We start from the raw sequence: 19,691 nt of genomic DNA on the forward strand, positions 1-19,691 counted from the left end.
AAGCCTTTAGCTCATCAAAGTAGCTTTTCCTTCCAGAAGCTTCCTGGTCAATCCAACAACAGCTTAGCACATATCCAGCATACCAGAAGGGGTAAGGAGGGATCATAGAGTGCCATGTGTAGGCTATGGTTTAGATGGTTAATTCCTGTAAACTGATCAAGGCTGAATATTTAATGTGCTAAAACCCTCAATAGCGCTCTCTCTCTCTCTCTCTCTCTCTCTCTCTCTCATTCTCTCTGTGTGTGTGTCTCTAATGGACCTCTATAAGCTGGGATAAGGGAGAGTATATATCCCTTTTTACAGTCTTGTTATGCCTTTACACACCAACCCATTATATTATATAAATATAGTCCATTACTTATTGTCAAGAATAAAAAGCTAAATGTGTACACCTATGTCTACACTCAACAGGAGTGCAGAAAAGGAACAAATCAGACATTCAGAGGAGTGAGAAAAGTGGAGGAGTCCCATGGAATGCACACCCAGAACAAATGAGAGTGTTTGGTGCCCACCACTTCCTTTCTCCTTTTAACCCCCAAACTACCCTCTGCCTTCCCCATAGTCATGAGAGTCAGGCTGTGATAAACAAATGCAGCATTTATAGACTGGTTAACAGCAAACGTCAAATTTAATACCATAAGAGAGGACCCCAAACAGAATATAATTTCATGAGGGCAAGGTTTTTGTCTTGTTCTTATAGCTCCAATGCCTAGAAAGGTGCTAAGCACATAATAGTTACTCAGTAAATATTTGTTTAATGAATTTTGAATGAATTAAACTGATTAAACAGGAAACTGCTATAGGTAGTCAGAGTGTGGCATTCAGAAAAAAAAAAAAAAAAAAGTCTTGGGCAAGAAACCCCTGAGATGAAACTATTGTCCAGGTAATGCAGTACTCTGCTTACTTGGCAGCAGCAAGGCCAGGAAGGAGAATGTATGTCTCCAGGAGGTAAAGCATTCCTTAGCCCAGAGTCACAGAGCCCTGCCATCTCCCTTTCTTGCTTGGCCAGATGACTTGGATTATCACTGTATTTCCAAGTAACTACCTCCTTTTCCTGATTACTCAAAGAGAACCACGGCCAAGGCTAACAGAACTAATTTTGCTTAGACTAAACCAATACAGTGGTTTAGATATCATTGTTCCTGTATCCAGCTCCAATTGCAGGATCTACCCCCCTATTCTTTTTCCCTTTCCAAAACCACTGCTGGAAAAAATTGGAGGTGGGATATTTGTTAGGTATTGGCTCCAATATTTGGTTTTCCTCTTTACACGGTCTGACACCTACGTGGCCCTTTCAGCCTTAGGAGCAGATTTTCTGGCCTTCCCTAACATGTCTTCCTTAACTCTATTCTCTCTTCTCTTTGACTTATTTTAGATACCTGCAGCAGAAAACAACCCTTTCCTTGTTGGAATGCACTACTGGTACTCCAGCCACAGCCACCGGACCCAGCACTGCAACATCTGTCGGGAGAGCATTCCTGCCTTATCTAGAAATGTTATAATCTGCGAAGGTACCTTTTCTGATTACTTTAGGAAATGGAGCCCAGTGGGTAGAGATAGGGGTAAAGGAATTCATGCGGCTTTAGTGTCACTGACTCACACTAAGTCACTGACTCTAATGTAAGGTTAATTCTGACACTTAACAGACTAAAGAAAAGAGATGGAAAGAAGCTGGCAAAGGGGGGAATTCTCATGAACTAAAATGGAGGGTTGGATCTGACAGGATTGGACAACATAGTCACAAGAATTGGAAAAACAGAAATCACCTCATTCTTGCCATCAATTTCCATTCAAATCAGATAAGTAGAAAGTTTAGTCCATAAGAATAAAAAGGAACTAGATCATATGAGAATCAGGCCTTTGGAGGTTGGTCAGAACTATTTAGATTCACCTAGGTTCTAACTTTCAGAGAGATTAGGGAAGGGCTTTAGAATCTTCATTGTCACCAGATTCACATCCATCTTTTCTCCTCCTTTTATCATAGTGTGCAAAGTGAAGTCTCACAAATTATGTGCTTTGAGAGCAATCAAAGACTGTAAATGGAATACTTTGTCTATCACTGATGACCTCCTCATGCCCGCAGATGAAGTGGTAAGTACCAGCCATCTTCTCTTACAGCCACTCTTTCCCATCTCCCCTTTAACCAGGACACACAGGGGAACGAAGACTTCTCGTTACATACAACCCAAGTAGACTTCCTCCTTAGGCTTACAATCCAGCCAATCTAGAAGAATGAAAGCCCCCACATCCAGCTGTTATCATTTGCTAGCATTGGAGTGGGGAGGGCAAGACCATGAAGAACCTTGTTGGGGTCACTTAATGTCCCTCATGGGGTAGCATAGTTACTCCAACTGGCCCTTTCTCTCTTTTATATCTCTAACTTCTATCTCTTATCTTTTTATTTACCTTTCAGAAGACTATGCCTCATCAGTGGGTAGAAGGAAATATATCTGTCAGTTCTCAGTGTGCAGTATGTCATGAGAACTGTGGCAGTTACCAAAGACTTCAAGACTTCCGATGTCTCTGGTGTAATTCTACGGTAAGACTCTTCTTGTCTCCTTGAGAACTTGACTTCTAGAGAGGGGGTGGAGTTAAGCTATGTGCCTACACATAGAAATCTAAGAGACCCTTACCCCAAATATATTATGCAGATTACATAGTATAGAGCTCAGTAGTTAGCCTTTCCAGATCTGGCTACAGAGTCTTGAAGAGAAAGACTTGCTAGTGAGGTCTACTAGTAAATGGGAAAATCTTAACTCTGTTATGACAGGACAGGCAACTAAAAAAAAAAAATAAGTTCTGAGTCTATCCTTAAGAAACCTCCTTTCTTCATTCACCATTTTCTGGGAACTTGTAATCTTTGTTAATTAATAATGGTTAATAATATTAACATACTACTATTGCCACTATTTACTGAGTGTTTTGTGTACATGATCTCATTTAATCCCTACAACAACCCTAAACAGGGCCTCATTGTCCCCATTTACAGATGAGGAAAGTGAGGTTCAGAAAAATGAAGTGATTTGCTCAAGGTCATGCAGCCAGTAAGCAAAAAGAGTCTTGATTCATATATAATTCTGCAAAACCATATTCTTAACTACAACACTACCCTTCCTCTATACCAATTGTTCTTAACTGGGGGTGATTTTGTCCCACTTACAGGAGACATTTGACAATGTCTGCAGGCATTTTTTATTGTTACAACTTGGGGAGTTGCTAAACCTCCCATAATGCACAAGGCAACACAAAAAATCTATCTGACCCAAAATATCAATAGTGCCAATGTTGAGAAACACTTATCTAGACCATTTAGATTTTAGATGCTCCTGTGAAACTGGTTATTCTAGGCCAGAAGAAACTAATGCCTGAGCTTCTTTTTAGAAGACTCTGGATGCCTCTACCTTGCTCCAGGTCATAAGTTTCTCCTGTAAAGGAGCTTGTATCCCCATCAGGCACCCCAAGTTTTTCAGCTGTCCCCAGGGGACAACTCTAGATCACGTGGATCTGGTGACCAGTGAGTATAGGTCCCAAGAACTCTAACTAATGGAGAAAGAGTTCTTACCCAGCTACCACACCCAGGATAGAGCAAGAAGCAACAATCTGAGGATCCCAGTGTTACTGTAGAAGAGGACTCTTACCATATCTTCATAATTATGGCCTGAGTAGCAGGCTTCTAATTGAACACATATCTAAGAGTGTACTGTATACATTTTAGAGACCTAGGAGGATAAGCACCACATTGGCGCTCTCTCTCTGCCACACTCCAGAGTACCAGTATCTCCCAGGGGGGAACTTTTACATGAATCTGGTATGTTGGCTTTTCACAGCTGCTGCCCAGGTGATCCCCTTTATTTCCTGGTTCTGCTGGCCAGCAGGACTTGCATTACTGGGTCCTATAAGACTGTGACAAATGGAGAGAGGGTTCCTGGCCCACTACCATAAACAGGGCACAGCACAGACAACAGACTGAAAAGAGGTCTGTTTGTCCAGCTTCAGCCTAAAGGGCAGGCTTCTGGTCTGGCACACATCTAGGGGCCTACTAAGGTGTTATCTCAGGATGAAATCCAGTGGATGCTATCTTTGTGCTTTCCCTCTGACTTGCTCCAGGTTGCCACTATCACCCAAAAAGGAGCTTGTACACTTGTCTGGCACACCAATATTTTCAACTGCCATACAGGAAGCACCTCTAGGTCTCCCAGCTCTGGTGGCCATGGGCCTTATGCCTGCAGTCCCACAGGATTATATATAGTTGCATACTTTAAAAGCTGCTATTTAAGGGTCTGGCTTCCAATCACTCGAACTAGGTACTGATTAAAATCCCCCCCTTTGGGACAGTGACATGTTTTGGCACACTCTCAACTACTAGGAGCCACTAGACAACCAAAAGGTAGGCAGGGCTGAATAATAAGTTTCATCCCCTACACAAGGCCACACTCTCAAGACCGAGAGGTGGCTGTTTAATCTAATTGATATAAACCAACCCAGAGAATGAAGGAAAATAAAGAAACAGAAGAATATATATTCTAAATAAAAGAACAAGACAACACATCAGAAAAAAAAGTCCTTCATGAAATGTAGAAGAGTTGCTTACCTGATAAAGTGTTCAAAATAATGACCATAAATGCTCACGAACCTCAGGAGAATGGATGAACATAGTGAGAACTTCAACAAAGAGAGAAAATATAAAAATTAAGAAGAGACAAATGAATGGAAAAATATTCTGTGCTCATGGACTGGAAGAATTAATATTGTTAAAATGTTCATAGATTGCCCAAAGCAATCTAAAGGCCTAATGCAATCTTCGTCAACATTCCAATGGCATTTTTCACAGAAATAGAACAAGCAATCTCAAAATTTGTATGGAGCCACAAAAGACCACAGGTAGCCAAAACAATCTTGAGAAAGGAAGAAGAAGTGGGAGACATCATGCTCCCTGATTTTAAATTCTATTACAAAGCTATGGTAATCAAAAGAGTATGGTACTGGTAGAAAAACAGACACATAGATCAATGGAACAGAATACAGAACCAGAAATACACCCATGCATATATGGTCAATTAATTTATGACAAAGGAGCCAAGAATATACAACAGGGAAAGGACAGTCTTTTCAATAGTGCTGGAAAACTGATCAACAACGTGTAAAAGAATAAAACCAGACCACTATTTTACATTATTCACAAAAAATTAACTCAAAATAGATTAAAGACTTGAACATAAGACCTGGAACCATAAAATTCCTAGAAGATAACATAAGCAATAAGATATTTGTCTTGGTGATGATTTTTTGTATTTAATACCAAAAGCAAAGGAAACAAAAGTAAAAACAAAAAAGTGTGATTACACTTCTGGGTATTTACCCAAAGACAATTAAAACACTAACTTGAAAAAAAATCTGTGCACCAACATGTTCATTGCAGCATTATTTACAATAGTCAAGATGTGGAAACAACTGAAGTATTCACTAACAGATGAATGAATAAAGAAAATGTGATATACACAATAATGGAATATTATTCAGCAATAAAAAATAAAATCTCACCATTTGCCACAACACTGATTTTGAGGGCATTTTGCTAAGTGAAATAAGTCAGGGAAAGACAAATATTATATGATCTCATGTATATGCAAAATCTAAAAAAAAAAACCCGCCAAGCTCATAGATACAAAGACAAAAAAAGGTCGTTACATAATGATAAAGGGACAATCCAACAAAAGGAGATAACATTTGTAAATATTTATGCACCCAACATAGGTGAACCTAAGGGAGAAAAGCACAGCAATATGATATTAGAGGATTTAAATAATAGATTTGTAGTTGCCAAAGTGAGGGTTGGGTGAAATGGGTGAAGAGGAAGATTATAATATACTTCCAGTTCTGAAATAAATAAGTCATGAGATGTAATGTACAATGTGATGACTATAGTTAGTAATAATACTACATTGCATATTGGAAAGTTACTAGAGAGTGGATCTTAAAATTTCTCATCACATGGAAAAGATTCTGTAACTATGTATAGTGACAGATGTTAACTAGACTTATGGTGATGATTATATCACCATGCATTTAAATATCAAATTATTGTGCTGTACACCCAAAACTAATATAATGTTGTATGCTTATATCTCAATAACAAAAGACAGAAAATATAAGAAAATAGCAAATAAAAGTCACAGAACTTTAGAATACAATAACTGAACTGGAAAATTACATGAGAGAGGTTCAACACAGACTAGACAAAACAGAAGAAAAGATGAGTGAATTCGAATACAGGGGAGTGGATCACACCCAATCTGAGAAGCAAAAAGAAAAAAAAATATGAACAAACCTGAAGATAGCAAAAGAGATCATGAGACATCAAGTGGACCAACATTCTCATTATAGGGTTACAGAAGGAGAAGAGAGAGAGAAAGAGAAGGGTTATAAAACTTATTTGAAGAAATAATGGCTGAAAACTTTCCTAACTTGGAGAAGGAAACAGACCTACAGATACAAGAAGTCAAGAGAGTTGCAAATAAGATGAACCAAAGAGACCCATAAAGACCAAAGAGACACATTATAATTGAAATATCAAAAGTTAAAGACAAGAAAAGAATATTAAAAGCAAGAAGACAAAAACTTGTCATGTACAAGTGAACCCCCATAAGACTATAGCAGATTTTTCAGCAGAAAATTTGCAAGCCAGAAGGGATTGGGACAATATATTCAAAATGCTGGGGAAAAAAACTTCCAAGCAAGAATACTCAACACAGCAGTGTCAATCAGAATTAAAGGAGAGAGAGTTTTTCAAACAAAAGCTAAATGAGTTCATTACCACTATACTGGCCATATAAAAAAATGTTAAAGGGACTTCTTTAAGCTGAAATTAAAGGGCACTAATTAGTAAGAGGAAAACATATGAAAAATATAAATCTCACTGGTAAGGGTAAATATATTGTAAAATTCAGAATAATCTAACAGTGTAAAGGTGGTGAATTAATGATTTATAAAGCTAGTATGAAAGATAAAAATAGTAAAAGTAACCATAACCATAATTTTATAAGGGATACACGACATAAAAAGATTGTAAGTGGTGGAGCGCCTGGGTGGCTCAGTTGGTTGGGCGTCCGACTTCAGCTCAGGTCATGATCTCACAGTCTGTGAGTTCGAGCCCCGCATTGGGCTCTGTGCTGACAGCTCAGAGCCTGGAGTCTGCTTCGGATTCTGTGTCTCCCTCTCTCTCTGCCCCTCCCCCATTCATGCTCTGTCTCTGTCTCAGAAATAAATAAACATTAAAAAAAATTTTAAGATTCTAAATACTAATATCAAAAACACAAAAGGTTTGGAGGAAGTAAAATATAGAGTTTTAGAATGCATTCAAACTTAAATTGTTATCAACTTAAAACAGACTGTTACACCTCCCCCTGCTCATGCTCTGCCTCTCTCATCTTTCAAATATAAATAAGTTTTAATTTTAAAAAAATGGGGGGGGGTACCTGGGTGACTCTGTCGGTTGAGCCTCCAACTTCAGCTCAGGTCATGGTCTTGCAGTTCATGAGTTCGAGATCCACTTTGGGCTCTGTGCTAACAAACAGATCAGATCCTGGAGGCTTCTTCAGATTCTGTGTCTCCCTCTCTCTCTCCCCCTCCCCTGCCCATGCTCTACCTCTCTCTCTCAAAAATAAATAAATGTTAAAATTTTTTTTAATAAAAAGAAACCAGACTGTTACAAAAGGTGTTATATGCAAGCCTCATGGTAACCACAAAGCAATAATCTTAGTAGATACACAAAATATAAAGAGAAAGGAATATAAGTATACCACTACAGAAAATCTTCAAATCACAAAGGAAGAGAGTAAGAGAAGAAAAGAGCAGAGGATCTACAAAACAACCAAAAAACAATGAGCAAAATGTCAATAAGTACATACCTATCAGTAATTATCTTAAATAATATACATGAACTAAATTCTCAAAACAAAAGACATAGAGTGATTGGATGGATTTTAAAAAGACCCATTTATATCCTGCCTATAAGATATTCACTTCAGATATAATGACACACAAAAACTGAAAATGAAGGGATGGAAAAATACATTCCATGCAAATGGAAATCGAAAGAAAGCAGGGGTAGTTATATTAGACAAAATAGGCTTTAAAACAAAGACTGTAATTAGAGACAAAGAAGGTCATTACATAATGATAAAGAGGACAATCCAACAAGAAGATATAACATTTGTAAATATTTATGCACCTAACATAGAAGTACCTAAGGGAGAAATGCATAGCAATACAATATTAGGGAAATTAAATACTCCACTGTCATCAATAGAAAGAGTATCCAGACAGAAAATTAATACAGAAACATTGGCATTAAATGACACATTACCACAGATGGATTTAATAGATATATACTGAACATTTCATCCAAAAGCCACAGAATATACATTCTTGTCAAATGCAAATAGAACATTCTCCAGGAGAGATCATATGTTAGACAACAAAACTAGTCTTAATAAATTTTAAAAGATTGACATCATATAAAGCATCTTTTCTGACCACAGTGGTATGACACTACTAATCAATTACAGGAAGAAAACTGGAAAATCCACAAATATGTTTATATTAAACATGCTACTGTACAAAAATGGGCCAAAGAAGAAATCAACAGAGAAATAAAAAGATAACTTGAGACAAATGAAAATGGAAAAAAACATACCAAAACTTATGTGATGCAGAGTAATAAGATCCTGAGCTCACCTCATTCCACAGAGACACTGAGATAGTAGTCACATCAATGTAACTAATTCAGAAAATGACCCAAAGACTGGCAGAAGAGATCTTCCACAGTTAATTGTAGTAAGGAGGCCACAATAAAAAGGGTAAGAGGGGCAGAGGTACAATTGGGAACCAAACCCTTAGTGAGACACAATTGGGAAAGAAACCACAAATGGAAGAGACACCACAGGTACAGAGAAGTAAGAGAATCAGACCCTACCAACAGACACCTCAGGCACAGGGAACCTGAACTGGGAAGATGAGTTCCCATAACATTTGGATTTGAAAAACAGTGGGCCTTAACTTCATGAGTTTTTACAATCAGCAGGGCTTAATTCTGAGTACTTTAAAAACCAGTGAGCTTAGGTCCAGGAGAACCAGAGGGTGATAGGAAGCTAGGTCCTTGTTAAATAGACAACATAACAACCCAGCCAAGATAGAGCATAGAAGCAGCAGTTTGAGCACCTGAGGTATAAGTGAAGATTTGTTTATTAATCCCAGAACATATGCTGGAAGAGACCTGTAGGAGACTTCTCCAAGAACAAAAGAGCTATTGGGTGCCATTTCTCTCCCATCCTTCCCAGCCTAAATAGCTGCACATCTACAGGAACCAGCGAGAACACTCTCCACCCAACTTACTAACACTGTGTGCCCTACCCCCATTCTCCTATTCTCCTGCAGATCTGCCCCATTCAACCCACAGATAGTCCCTTCAAAGCAGCTCCTGGTAAACTGCATCCTGCAAGCAACCCCAGCAGGGAAAAACACTACTCCAAAGTTGACCTCTACCTTGGAAGGAGTAGAAGATAACCACACACACCAGTGCACCACAGTCCTAGCATCCAAACCTTATAGTTGGCTGTGCAGAGAGGGTATCCTGCTGATCAGTGTAACTACAGCCCTGGCAGATGGATGTATGGCAGGGTGCAGGCATCTGATCTTACTGCAGGCCTTGCCGACCAACAAAAGCCTCTCAGGAGACAATGCAGGGAGAGTGTCCTGCAGGTCAGTGTGACTGCAGCCCTGGTAAGTGAGCTTAGGACAGACATTTGGTTTGATTGCCAACACTGCCCAACTATAAGCCTACAGCCCCACACAGGTTTCTTGGCACAGGGATTAAACTGTACCTACTATGCCACAAAAGTCAAAGTGGACCATTGCAGCCAACTGTACTCAAGGCAGACAAGGTGCAGCCACAACAGAAGGGCACAAACAACCCACATAGGAGGCACTACTGAAGTACCTGGTTCTGGTGAATAAGGGACATGATGCTACAGGGAACTACAAGATATCTTCTTCATAGGGCCACTATTTTCAAGATCAGAAGACATAACTGACTTATCTAATACACAGGAATAAACACAAAGACTTAGACAAAATGAGGAGACAGAGGAATATTTCAAAGAACAGGACAAAACCACAGCAAAAGAGCTAAATGAAATAAAACTAAGCAATATACCTGATAAAGAATACAAAGTAACGTTCATAAAGTTACTTACTGGACTTAAGAAAAGAGCAGAGGATCTCATTGAGAACTTCAGCAAAGAGATAGAAAATATTAAAAAAGAACCAACCACGAATGAAGAACTCAATAACTGAAATTAAAAATACACTACAGGGTCACAGACAACATGATAATCTACATGGAAAACCTGGAAGACTCCACCAAAATGCTGCTAGAACTGATCCATGAATTCAGCAAAGTCTCGATACAAAATCAATGTACAGAAATCGGTTGCATTTCTATACACCAATAATGAAGCAACAGAAAGAGAAATCAATAAATTGATCCCATTTACAATTGCACCAAGAACAATAAAATACCTAGAATAAACCTAACCAAAGATATAAAACATCTGTATGTTGAAAACTATAGAATACTTATGAAGGAAATTGAAGAAGACAAAAAAAATGGAAAAATATTCCATGCTCATGGATTGGAAGAATAAATATTGTTAAAATGTCAATACTACCCAAAGCAATTTACACATTCAGTGCATTCTCAATCAAAATTGCACTGGCATTCTTCTCAAAGCTAGAACAAACAATTCTAAAATTTGTATGGAACCACAAAAGACCCTGAATAGCCAAAGTAATATTGAAAAAAAAAGCAGAAGGCATCACAATCCCAGACTTTAGCCTCTACTACAAAGCTATAATCATCAAGACAATATGGCATTGGCACAGAAACAGACACAGAGACCAATGGAATAGAATAGAGAACCCAGAATTGGACCCACAAATGTATGACCAACTAATCTTTGCCAAAGCAGGAAAAATGGAAAAAAGACAGTCTCTTTAGCAAATGGTGCTGGGAGAACTGGATGGCAACATGCAGGAGAATGAAACTAGACAACTTCTTACACCATACACAAAAATAAACTCAAAATGGATGAAAGAACTAAATGTGAGACAGGAAACCATCCAAACCCTAGAGGAGAAAACAGGCAATAACCTCTTTGACCTCAGCCACAGCAATTTCTTAACACATCTCCAAAGACAAGAAAATTAAAAGCAAAAATGAACTACAGGTACCTCATCAAAATAAAAAGCTTCTGCACTGCAAAGGAAACAATCAACAAAACTAAAAGACAACCGATGGAATGGGAAAAGATATTTTCAAATTACATATCAGATAAAGGGCTAGTATCCAAAATCTATAAAGCACTTACCAAACTCAACAACCGAAAAACCAATAATCCAGTGAAGAAATGGGCAGAAGACATGAATAGACACTTCTCCAAAGAAGACATCCAAATGGACAACAGACACATGAAAAGATGCTCAACGTCACTCATCATCAGGGAAATACAAATCAAAACCACACTGAGATATCACATCACACCGGTCAGAGTGGCTAAAATGAGCAACTCAGGAAACATCAGATGCTGGTGAGGATGTGGAGAAAAGGGAACGAACCCTCTTGCACTGTTGGTGGGAATGCAAACTGGTGCAGCCACTCTGGAAAACAGTGTGGAGGTTCCTCAAAAAATTAAAAATATACCCTATGACCCAGCAATAGCACTGCTAGGAATTTACCCAAGGGATACAGGAGTGCTGATGCATAGGGGCATTTGTACCCCAATGTTTATAGCTGTGCTTTCTTTTTTTTTTTTCAATATATGAAATTTATTGTCAAATTGGTTTCCATACAACACCCAGTGCTCATCCCAAAAGGTGCCCTCCTCAATACCCATCACCCACCCTCCCCTCCCTCCCACCCCCCATCAACCCTCAGTTTGTTCTCAGTTTTTAACAGTCTCCTATGCTTTGTATAGCCGTGCTTTCAACATAGCCAAATTATGGAAAGAGCCTAAATGTCCATCAACTGATGAATGGATAAAGAAGATGTAGTTTATATATACAATGGAATACTACTTGGCAATGAGAAAGAATGAAATCATGCCATTTGCAAAAACGTGGATGGAACTGGATGGTATTATTCTGAATAAAATAAGTCATACAGAGAAAGACAGATATCATATGTTTTCACCCATATGTGGATCTTGAGAAACTTAACAGAAGACCATGGGGGAAGGGGAGGGGAAAAAATAGTTACAAACAGGGAGGGAGGGATGCAAACCATAAGAGACTCTTAAATACAGAGAACAATCTGAGGGTTGATGAGGAGGTGGGGGAAAGAGGAAAATAGATGATGGGCATTGAGGAAGGCACTTGTTGAATGAATATTGGGTGTTGTATGTAAGTGATGAAACACAGGTATCTACCCCAAAAACCAAGAGCACACTTTATACACTGTATATTAGCCAATTTGACAATAAATTATATTAAAAATACACTATAGGGAATCAATAGTAGATTAGAGGAGACAAAGGAACATGTCAGCAACCTGGAAGACAGGGTAATTGAAAGCAACCAAGCTGAAGATCAAAAAAATACAAACGAATATTTTAAAAATGGGAATAGGCTAAGGGAACTCAGCAACATCATCAAGCATAACATTCCAATTACAGGGATCCCAGAAGGAAAAGTGATAGGGAGGGCAGAAAATTTATTTGAAGTAATAATAGTTGAAAACATCCCTAATCTGAGGAAGGAAACAGAGATCCATTTCCAGGCAGCACAGGCAGCCCCCAACAAAATCAGCCCAAAGAGGTCCACACTGAGACACATAATAATTTAAATGGCAAAGCCTAGTGATAAAGATAGAATTTAAAAAGCAACAAAAGCAAACTGTTACATACCAGGGGAACCCCCTTAGTCTATCAGCTGATTTTTCAGAAGAAAGTTTTCAGGCCACAAGGGACTGGCATAATATATTCAAACTACTGAAAGGAAAAAACCTGAAACTTGGAATACTCTACCCAGAAGGGCTATCATTTAGAACAGAAGGAGAGATAAATAGTTTCCCAGACCAAAAAAAAAAAAAAAAGCTAAAAGAGTCCCTCACCATTAAACCAATCTTACAAGAAATGTTAAACAAAATTCTTCGAGTGAAAAGAAAAGGCCATAATCATGAGTAAGAAAATTATGAAAAGAAAAAACTTCACAGGTAAATGGAAGCATATAATAAAAGTATAAGATTAATCACTTAGAAAACCAGTATGGAGGTTAAAGCATAAAAACAGTAAAATCAATTATACCTATAGAAATCAGTCAAAGGATTCACAAAATAAAAGGACATAAAATATGACATCCATAAAATATGTGAAGGGAGGAGTAAAAATTTAGTGCTTTTAATGAGTTCAAACTTAAGTGACTATCAATTTAATATAGACTGCTATATGCATAAGATGTTATATACAAACCTAATGGTAACCACAAATCAAAAATCTATAGTAGATACACAAGAAATAAAGACAAAGAATCCATCCAAGCATATCACTAAACAAAGCCATCACAACACAAGGGAAGAGAGTAAGGGAAAAAAGGAACAGAGAAGAACTACAAAAATAACCATACAATAAGTAACAAATGGCAATAAGTACATACCTAGTGATAATTACTTTCAATGTAAATGAAATAAATGCTTTATTTAAAAGACATAGAGTGACTGAATGGATAAGAAAGCAAGACCCATCTGTATGTTGCCTACAAGAGACTCACTTCAGACCTAACAACACATGCAAATTGAAAGTGAAGGGATTGGAAAACATTTATCATGCAAATGGAAGCAAAAAGAAAGCTGGGGTAGCAATACTTATATCAGACAAAATATACATTAAAACAAAGACTGTAACAAGAGACAAAGAAGGACACTACATAATGAGAAAAGGAACAAACCTACAGGAGGATATCACAATTATAAATATTTATGCACCCAATTTGAGAGCACCTAAATACATAGTGTTAACTATTAACAGACATAAAGGGAGAAATTGACAGTGATACAATAATAGTAGGGGACTTTAACACCCACTTACATTGATGGATACATCATTCAGACAGAAAATCAACAAAGAAATGGTGGCTTTGAATGACACATTGGACCAGATGGATCTAACAGATATATTTAGAACATTCGATCCAAAAACAGCAGAATATAAATTCTTTTCAAGTGCACATGGAACATTCTCCAGAATAGATCACATGTTAGGTCACAAAACAAATCTCAATAAATTCAAAAAGATTGAAACCATATTATGCATGTTTTCCCACCACAACAATATGAAACTAGAAATCGATCATGAGAAAAAATGTGGAAAGAACACAAATACATGGATGCTAAATAATATGTTACTAAACAAAAAACGGTCAATGAAGAAATTAAAAAGGAAAACACAAGTACATGGACAGAAATAAAAATGAAAGCAAAATGGTCCAAAATCTTTGGGATGCAGCAAAAGCTGTTCCAAGAAGGAAGATTATAGCACTGCAGGCCTTCCTCGAAAAGAAAAAAACCCTCAAATAAACAATGTAACTTTACATCTAAAGAGCTAGAAAACAAAAAACAAGCAAATCCCCGAACCAGTAAAATGAAGGACATAATAAAGATTAGGGAAGAAATAAATGAAATAAAGACTTAAAAAAAACAATGGAAGAGATCAATGAAACCGGCAGCTGTTTTTTTTAATAAACAAAAATGACAACCCAATTATTATTATTTTTAATAATCAAAAATGAGACTCATTAAGAAAAAAAAGAGGTTTCAAATAAATACAATCAGAGATGAAGGAGGAGAAATAACAAACAACACCACAGAAATACAAAAGATTTTAAGAGAATATCATGAAGAATTATATGCAACAAAATTGGACAACCTAAAATAAATGCATAAATTCCTAGAAACATATAACCTTCTAAAACTGAATCAGGAAGAAATAGAAAATTTGAACAGACTAATTACTAGCAATGAAATTGAATCTCAACAAACAAAAGTCTAGGACCAGCTGGCTTCACAGGTGAATTCTACCAAACATTTACAGAAGAGTTAAAACCTATTCTTCTCAAACTGTTCTAAATAACAGAAAAGGATGGAGAGCTTCCAAATTCATTCTATGAGGACAGAATTACCCTGATACCAAAGCTACATAAAGATACTTTAAAAAAAAACTTACAAGTCAATATCTCTGATGAAAATCCTCCACAAAATATTAGCAAACCAAATATAAGAACTATAAAAAATCATTTGCCACAATCAAGTGGTATTTATTCAAGGAATGCAAGAGTGGCTCAATGTTTGCAAATCAATCAACATGATACATCACATTAACGAGAGAAAGGATTTTTAAAAATTATCATTAGCAGAGATGCAGAAAAGCATTTGACAAAGTAAAACATCCATTCATGGTAAAAGCTCTCAACAAAGTAACCTTAGAGAGAACATACCTCAATATAATAAAGGCCATATATGAAAAACACACACCTAACATCATGCTCAAGGGTGAAAAACTAAGATTTCCCGATAAGATCAAGAACAGGACAAGGAAGTCTACTTCCAACTTTTAGTCAACAAGTACTGGAAGTCCTAGCCACATCAGTCAGACAAGAAAAAGAAATAAAATGTATCCAAATTGGTAAGGAAGAAGTAAAACTTTCATTATTTGCAAATGACATGATACTATGGATAGAAAACGCTAAGGACTCCACCAAAAAACTACTAGGATTGATAGCTGAATTCAGTAAAGTCACAGGATACAAAGTTAATAAACAAAAATCTGTTGCACTGTATACACTAATAATGAAAAAGCAGAAAGAGAAAATAAGAAAACAATCCCATTTACAATTGCAACAACAATAAAAATTAAAATACCTAGGAATAAACTTAACCAGAGTAGTGAAAGATCTGTATTCTGAAAACTACAAAATATTGAAAGGAAGGAAATTTATAATACAAACAAATGGAAAGATATCCCATACTCATGGATTGGAAGAACCAATATTGTTCAAATGTACATTCTACCCAAAGTAATTTACAGATTTAACACATCCTAAAGAACCAACAACATTTTACACAGAATCCTAAAATTTGTATGGGACCACAAAAGACCCCAAGTAGTCAAAGCAGTCTTGAGAAAAAAGAGCAAAGCTGGAGGTATCATGCTTTCTGAGTTCAAACTATACTACAAAGCTATAGCAATCAAAACAGTATGGTACTGGCAGAAAAATGACAGAGATCAATGGAACAGAATAGAGAGCTCAGAAGTAAATCCACACTTATATGACCAATTTTTCTATGACAAAGGAGTCAAGAATATATGATGGGGAAAAGACAGTCTATTCAACAAATAGTGCTGGAAAAAATGGACAGTGACATGCAAAAGAACGAAAGTGTACCACTTTCTTGCACCATAAACAAAAATAAAGTCAAAATGGATTAATGACCTAAATGTGATACCTGAAACCATAAAACTCTTAGAACAAAAAATAGACAGTAATTCCTTTGACATCAAACATTTTGCTAGATATGTCACCTCAGGAAAAGAAAACAAAAGTAAACTAAACTATTGTGACTACACCAAAATAAAAAGCTTTTGCACAGCAAAGGAAACCATTGACAAAACAAAACTCCACTTACTGAATGGGACAAGATATTTGCAAATGATATATCGGATAAAGAGTTAATAGTCCAAAATATATAGAGAATTTATACAACTCAACATTAAAAAAATAATAATAATCCACTTAAAAATGGGTAGAGGACCTGAATAGACATTTTTCCAAAGAAGACATACAAATGGCCAAAAGACACATGGAAAGATGCTCAGTAACACTAATCATCAGGGACATGCAAAACAAAACCACAATGAGCTCTCTATCATCTCACACCTGTCAGAATTGCTAGTATCTAAAAGGCAAAAAATAACAAGCATTTGTGAAGATGTGGAGAAAAATAAACCCTCGTGCAAAGGTGCAAGTTGGCAGGAATGCAAACTGGTGCAGCCACTGTGGAAATCTCTATAGAGGCACCTCAAAAAATTAAAAATAGAATTACCACATGATCCAGTAATTCCACTACTGAATATTTACCCACAGAATATTAAAACACTATTTTGAAAAGATATATGCACCCCTATGTTTATTGCAGAATTATTTAAAATAGCCAATATATGGAAGAAACCCAAGTGTCCATCCATAGATGAATGGATAAAGAAGTGATAAACGAATATATATATATATATATATATATATATATATATATATATATACATATATATATATAATAAAAAGAATGAAATCTTGCCATTTGCAACAACATGGAATGATCTAGAGGGTATAATGCTAAATAAAATAAGTCAGAGAAAGACAAATATGTGATTTCACTCATGTGTGGAATTTAAGAAAGAAAGCAAATGAACAACAAAAAAAGTGACAAATAAGACTCTTAAATACAGAGAACAAACTGTTCTCTGGTTGCCAAAGCAGAGGTGGGTGGGCGTATGGGTGAAATAGGTGAAAGGGATTAAGAGTACACTTTTCCTAATGAGCACTGAATAATGTATAGAACTGCTGAATCATTATATTTTATTCCTGAAACTAATATAACGCTATGTTAGTTGTAATTTAATTTTTAAAAAGAAAAAAAAAACTTATGGGATGCAGCAAAAGCAGTTCTAGGAGAGAGGTTCATAGTGATAAAAACCTGAAGAAAAAAAATCTCAAATGAACAACCTAACTTTACACTTTAATGAAGTAAATAAAAAGAACAAACAGGGGCGCCTGGGTGGCGCAGTCGGTTAAGCGTCCGACTTCAGCCAGGTCACGATCTTGCGGTCCGTGAGTCCGTGAGTTCGAGCCCCGCGTCAGGCTCTGGGCTGATGGCTCGGAGCCTGGAGCCTGTTTCCGATTCTGTGTCTCCCTCTCTCTCTGCCCCTCCCCCGCTCATGCTGTGTCTCTCTCTGTCCCAAAAATAAATAAAAAACGTTGAAAAAAAAAATTAACAAAAAAAAAAAAAAAAAAAAAAAAAAAAAAGAACAAACAAAACCCAAAGTTAGTACAAGTAAGGGAATAACTAAGATCAGAGCAGCAATAAATGAAATTGAGACTAAAAGGACAATAGAATCCATTAATTTATAAGGTGATTCTTTTAAAAGATAAAGAAAACTGACAAACCTTCAGCTAGACTCACCCTGAAAACAAAGAGAAGGCTCAAATAAATAAAATCAGAAATGAACAAGGAGATGTTACAACTGATACCACAGAAACACAAAGAATAATAAGGGACTACTATGGACAATTATACACCAACAAATTGGAAATATAGAAGAAATGGATAAATTACTAGAAACATAAAAGCACAAAGACTGAATCATAAAGAAATAGAAAATCTGAACAGATTATTAGTAGGGAGACTGAATCAGTAATCAAAAACCTCCCAAAAAACAAGTGTCTGGGACCAGACACATACACTGGTAAATTCTATCCAACATTTTTAAAACAGAATTCATACCAATCCTTCTCAAAATCTTCAAAAAAATATAAGAGGAAGGAACACTTCCAAACTCCTTCTATAAAGCCAGCATTACCCTACCACCAAGACCAGATAAGGATGTCACAAGAAAAAAAATTACAGGTCAATATCTCTGATGAACACAGATGCAAAAATCCTCAACAAAATATTAGCAAGCCAAATTCAACAGTACATTAAGGATCATACACTATAATCAAGTACGATTCATTCCAGGGGTGCAAGTCTGGCTCAACAAGCAGAAACCAATCGACGCAGTACACTACATTAACAAAATGAAGAATAAAAATTATATGATCATTTCAATAGATGTAGAAAATCATTTGGCAAAATTCAACATCCATTTATGATAAAAACTCTTGACAACGTCGGTATAAAGGAAACATAATTCAACATAATAAAGGCCATATATGGCAAACCCACAGCTAACATCATACTCAATGGTGAAAACATTTCATCTTTTCCTCTAAGATCAGGAGCAAGACAAGAATGCCCATTCTCCCTGCTTTTATTCAGCATAGTATTAGAAGTCCTAGGCAAGAAAAAGAAATAGAAGTTATCCAGTTATAAAATAAATAAGTCACGGAGTTGAAAAGTACAGCAGAGGGAATAGAGTCAAATAATGTAGTAACGTTGTATGGTGACTACACTAATTATGGTGAGCACTGACTAATGTATAGAATTGTTGGAGCAATATGTTGTACACCTAAAACTAATATAACATTGTATGTCAATGATACTCCAATAATAAATTTTTAAGCATCCAAATCATAGAGATAGAAGTAAAACTGTCACTATTTGTGGATGACATATTATATATAGAAAACCCTAAAGAGGGTTGCCTGGGTGACTCAGTCAGTTAAGCATCCAACTCTCAATTTTGGCTCAGGTCAAGCCCCATGTTGGGCTCTGTGCTGATAGCGTGGAGCCTGCTTGGTATTCTGTCTCTCCCTCTTTCTCCAGTCTCTCACTCTCTCTCTCTTTCTCAAAGTAAAAAAATAAACTTTTAAAAAGAAAAGAAAACCCTAAAGAGTTTACCAAAAAAAACCTGTTAGAACTAATAAATTCC

General features: G+C 36.6%; 1 protein-coding gene across 1 annotated transcript in view; it reads left to right on the plus strand.

The window, feature by feature from the left end:
- DGKK (diacylglycerol kinase kappa) overlaps positions 1-19,691 on the plus strand; it is a 181,007-nt gene that overhangs the window by 107,342 nt on the left and 53,974 nt on the right. Inside the window, exons 5-7 of the mRNA XM_019417507.2 lie at positions 1,376-1,511; positions 1,985-2,091; positions 2,417-2,539. Coding sequence (XP_019273052.2) covers positions 1,376-1,511; positions 1,985-2,091; positions 2,417-2,539 — 366 coding nt within the window. The remainder of the gene's footprint in view (positions 1-1,375; positions 1,512-1,984; positions 2,092-2,416; positions 2,540-19,691) is intronic.

Source organism: Panthera pardus, unplaced genomic scaffold, assembly GCF_024362965.1.
Source record: "Panthera pardus isolate Hobbes unplaced genomic scaffold, ASM2436296v1 HiC_scaffold_27, whole genome shotgun sequence".
Lineage (NCBI taxonomy): Eukaryota > Metazoa > Chordata > Mammalia > Carnivora > Felidae > Panthera > Panthera pardus.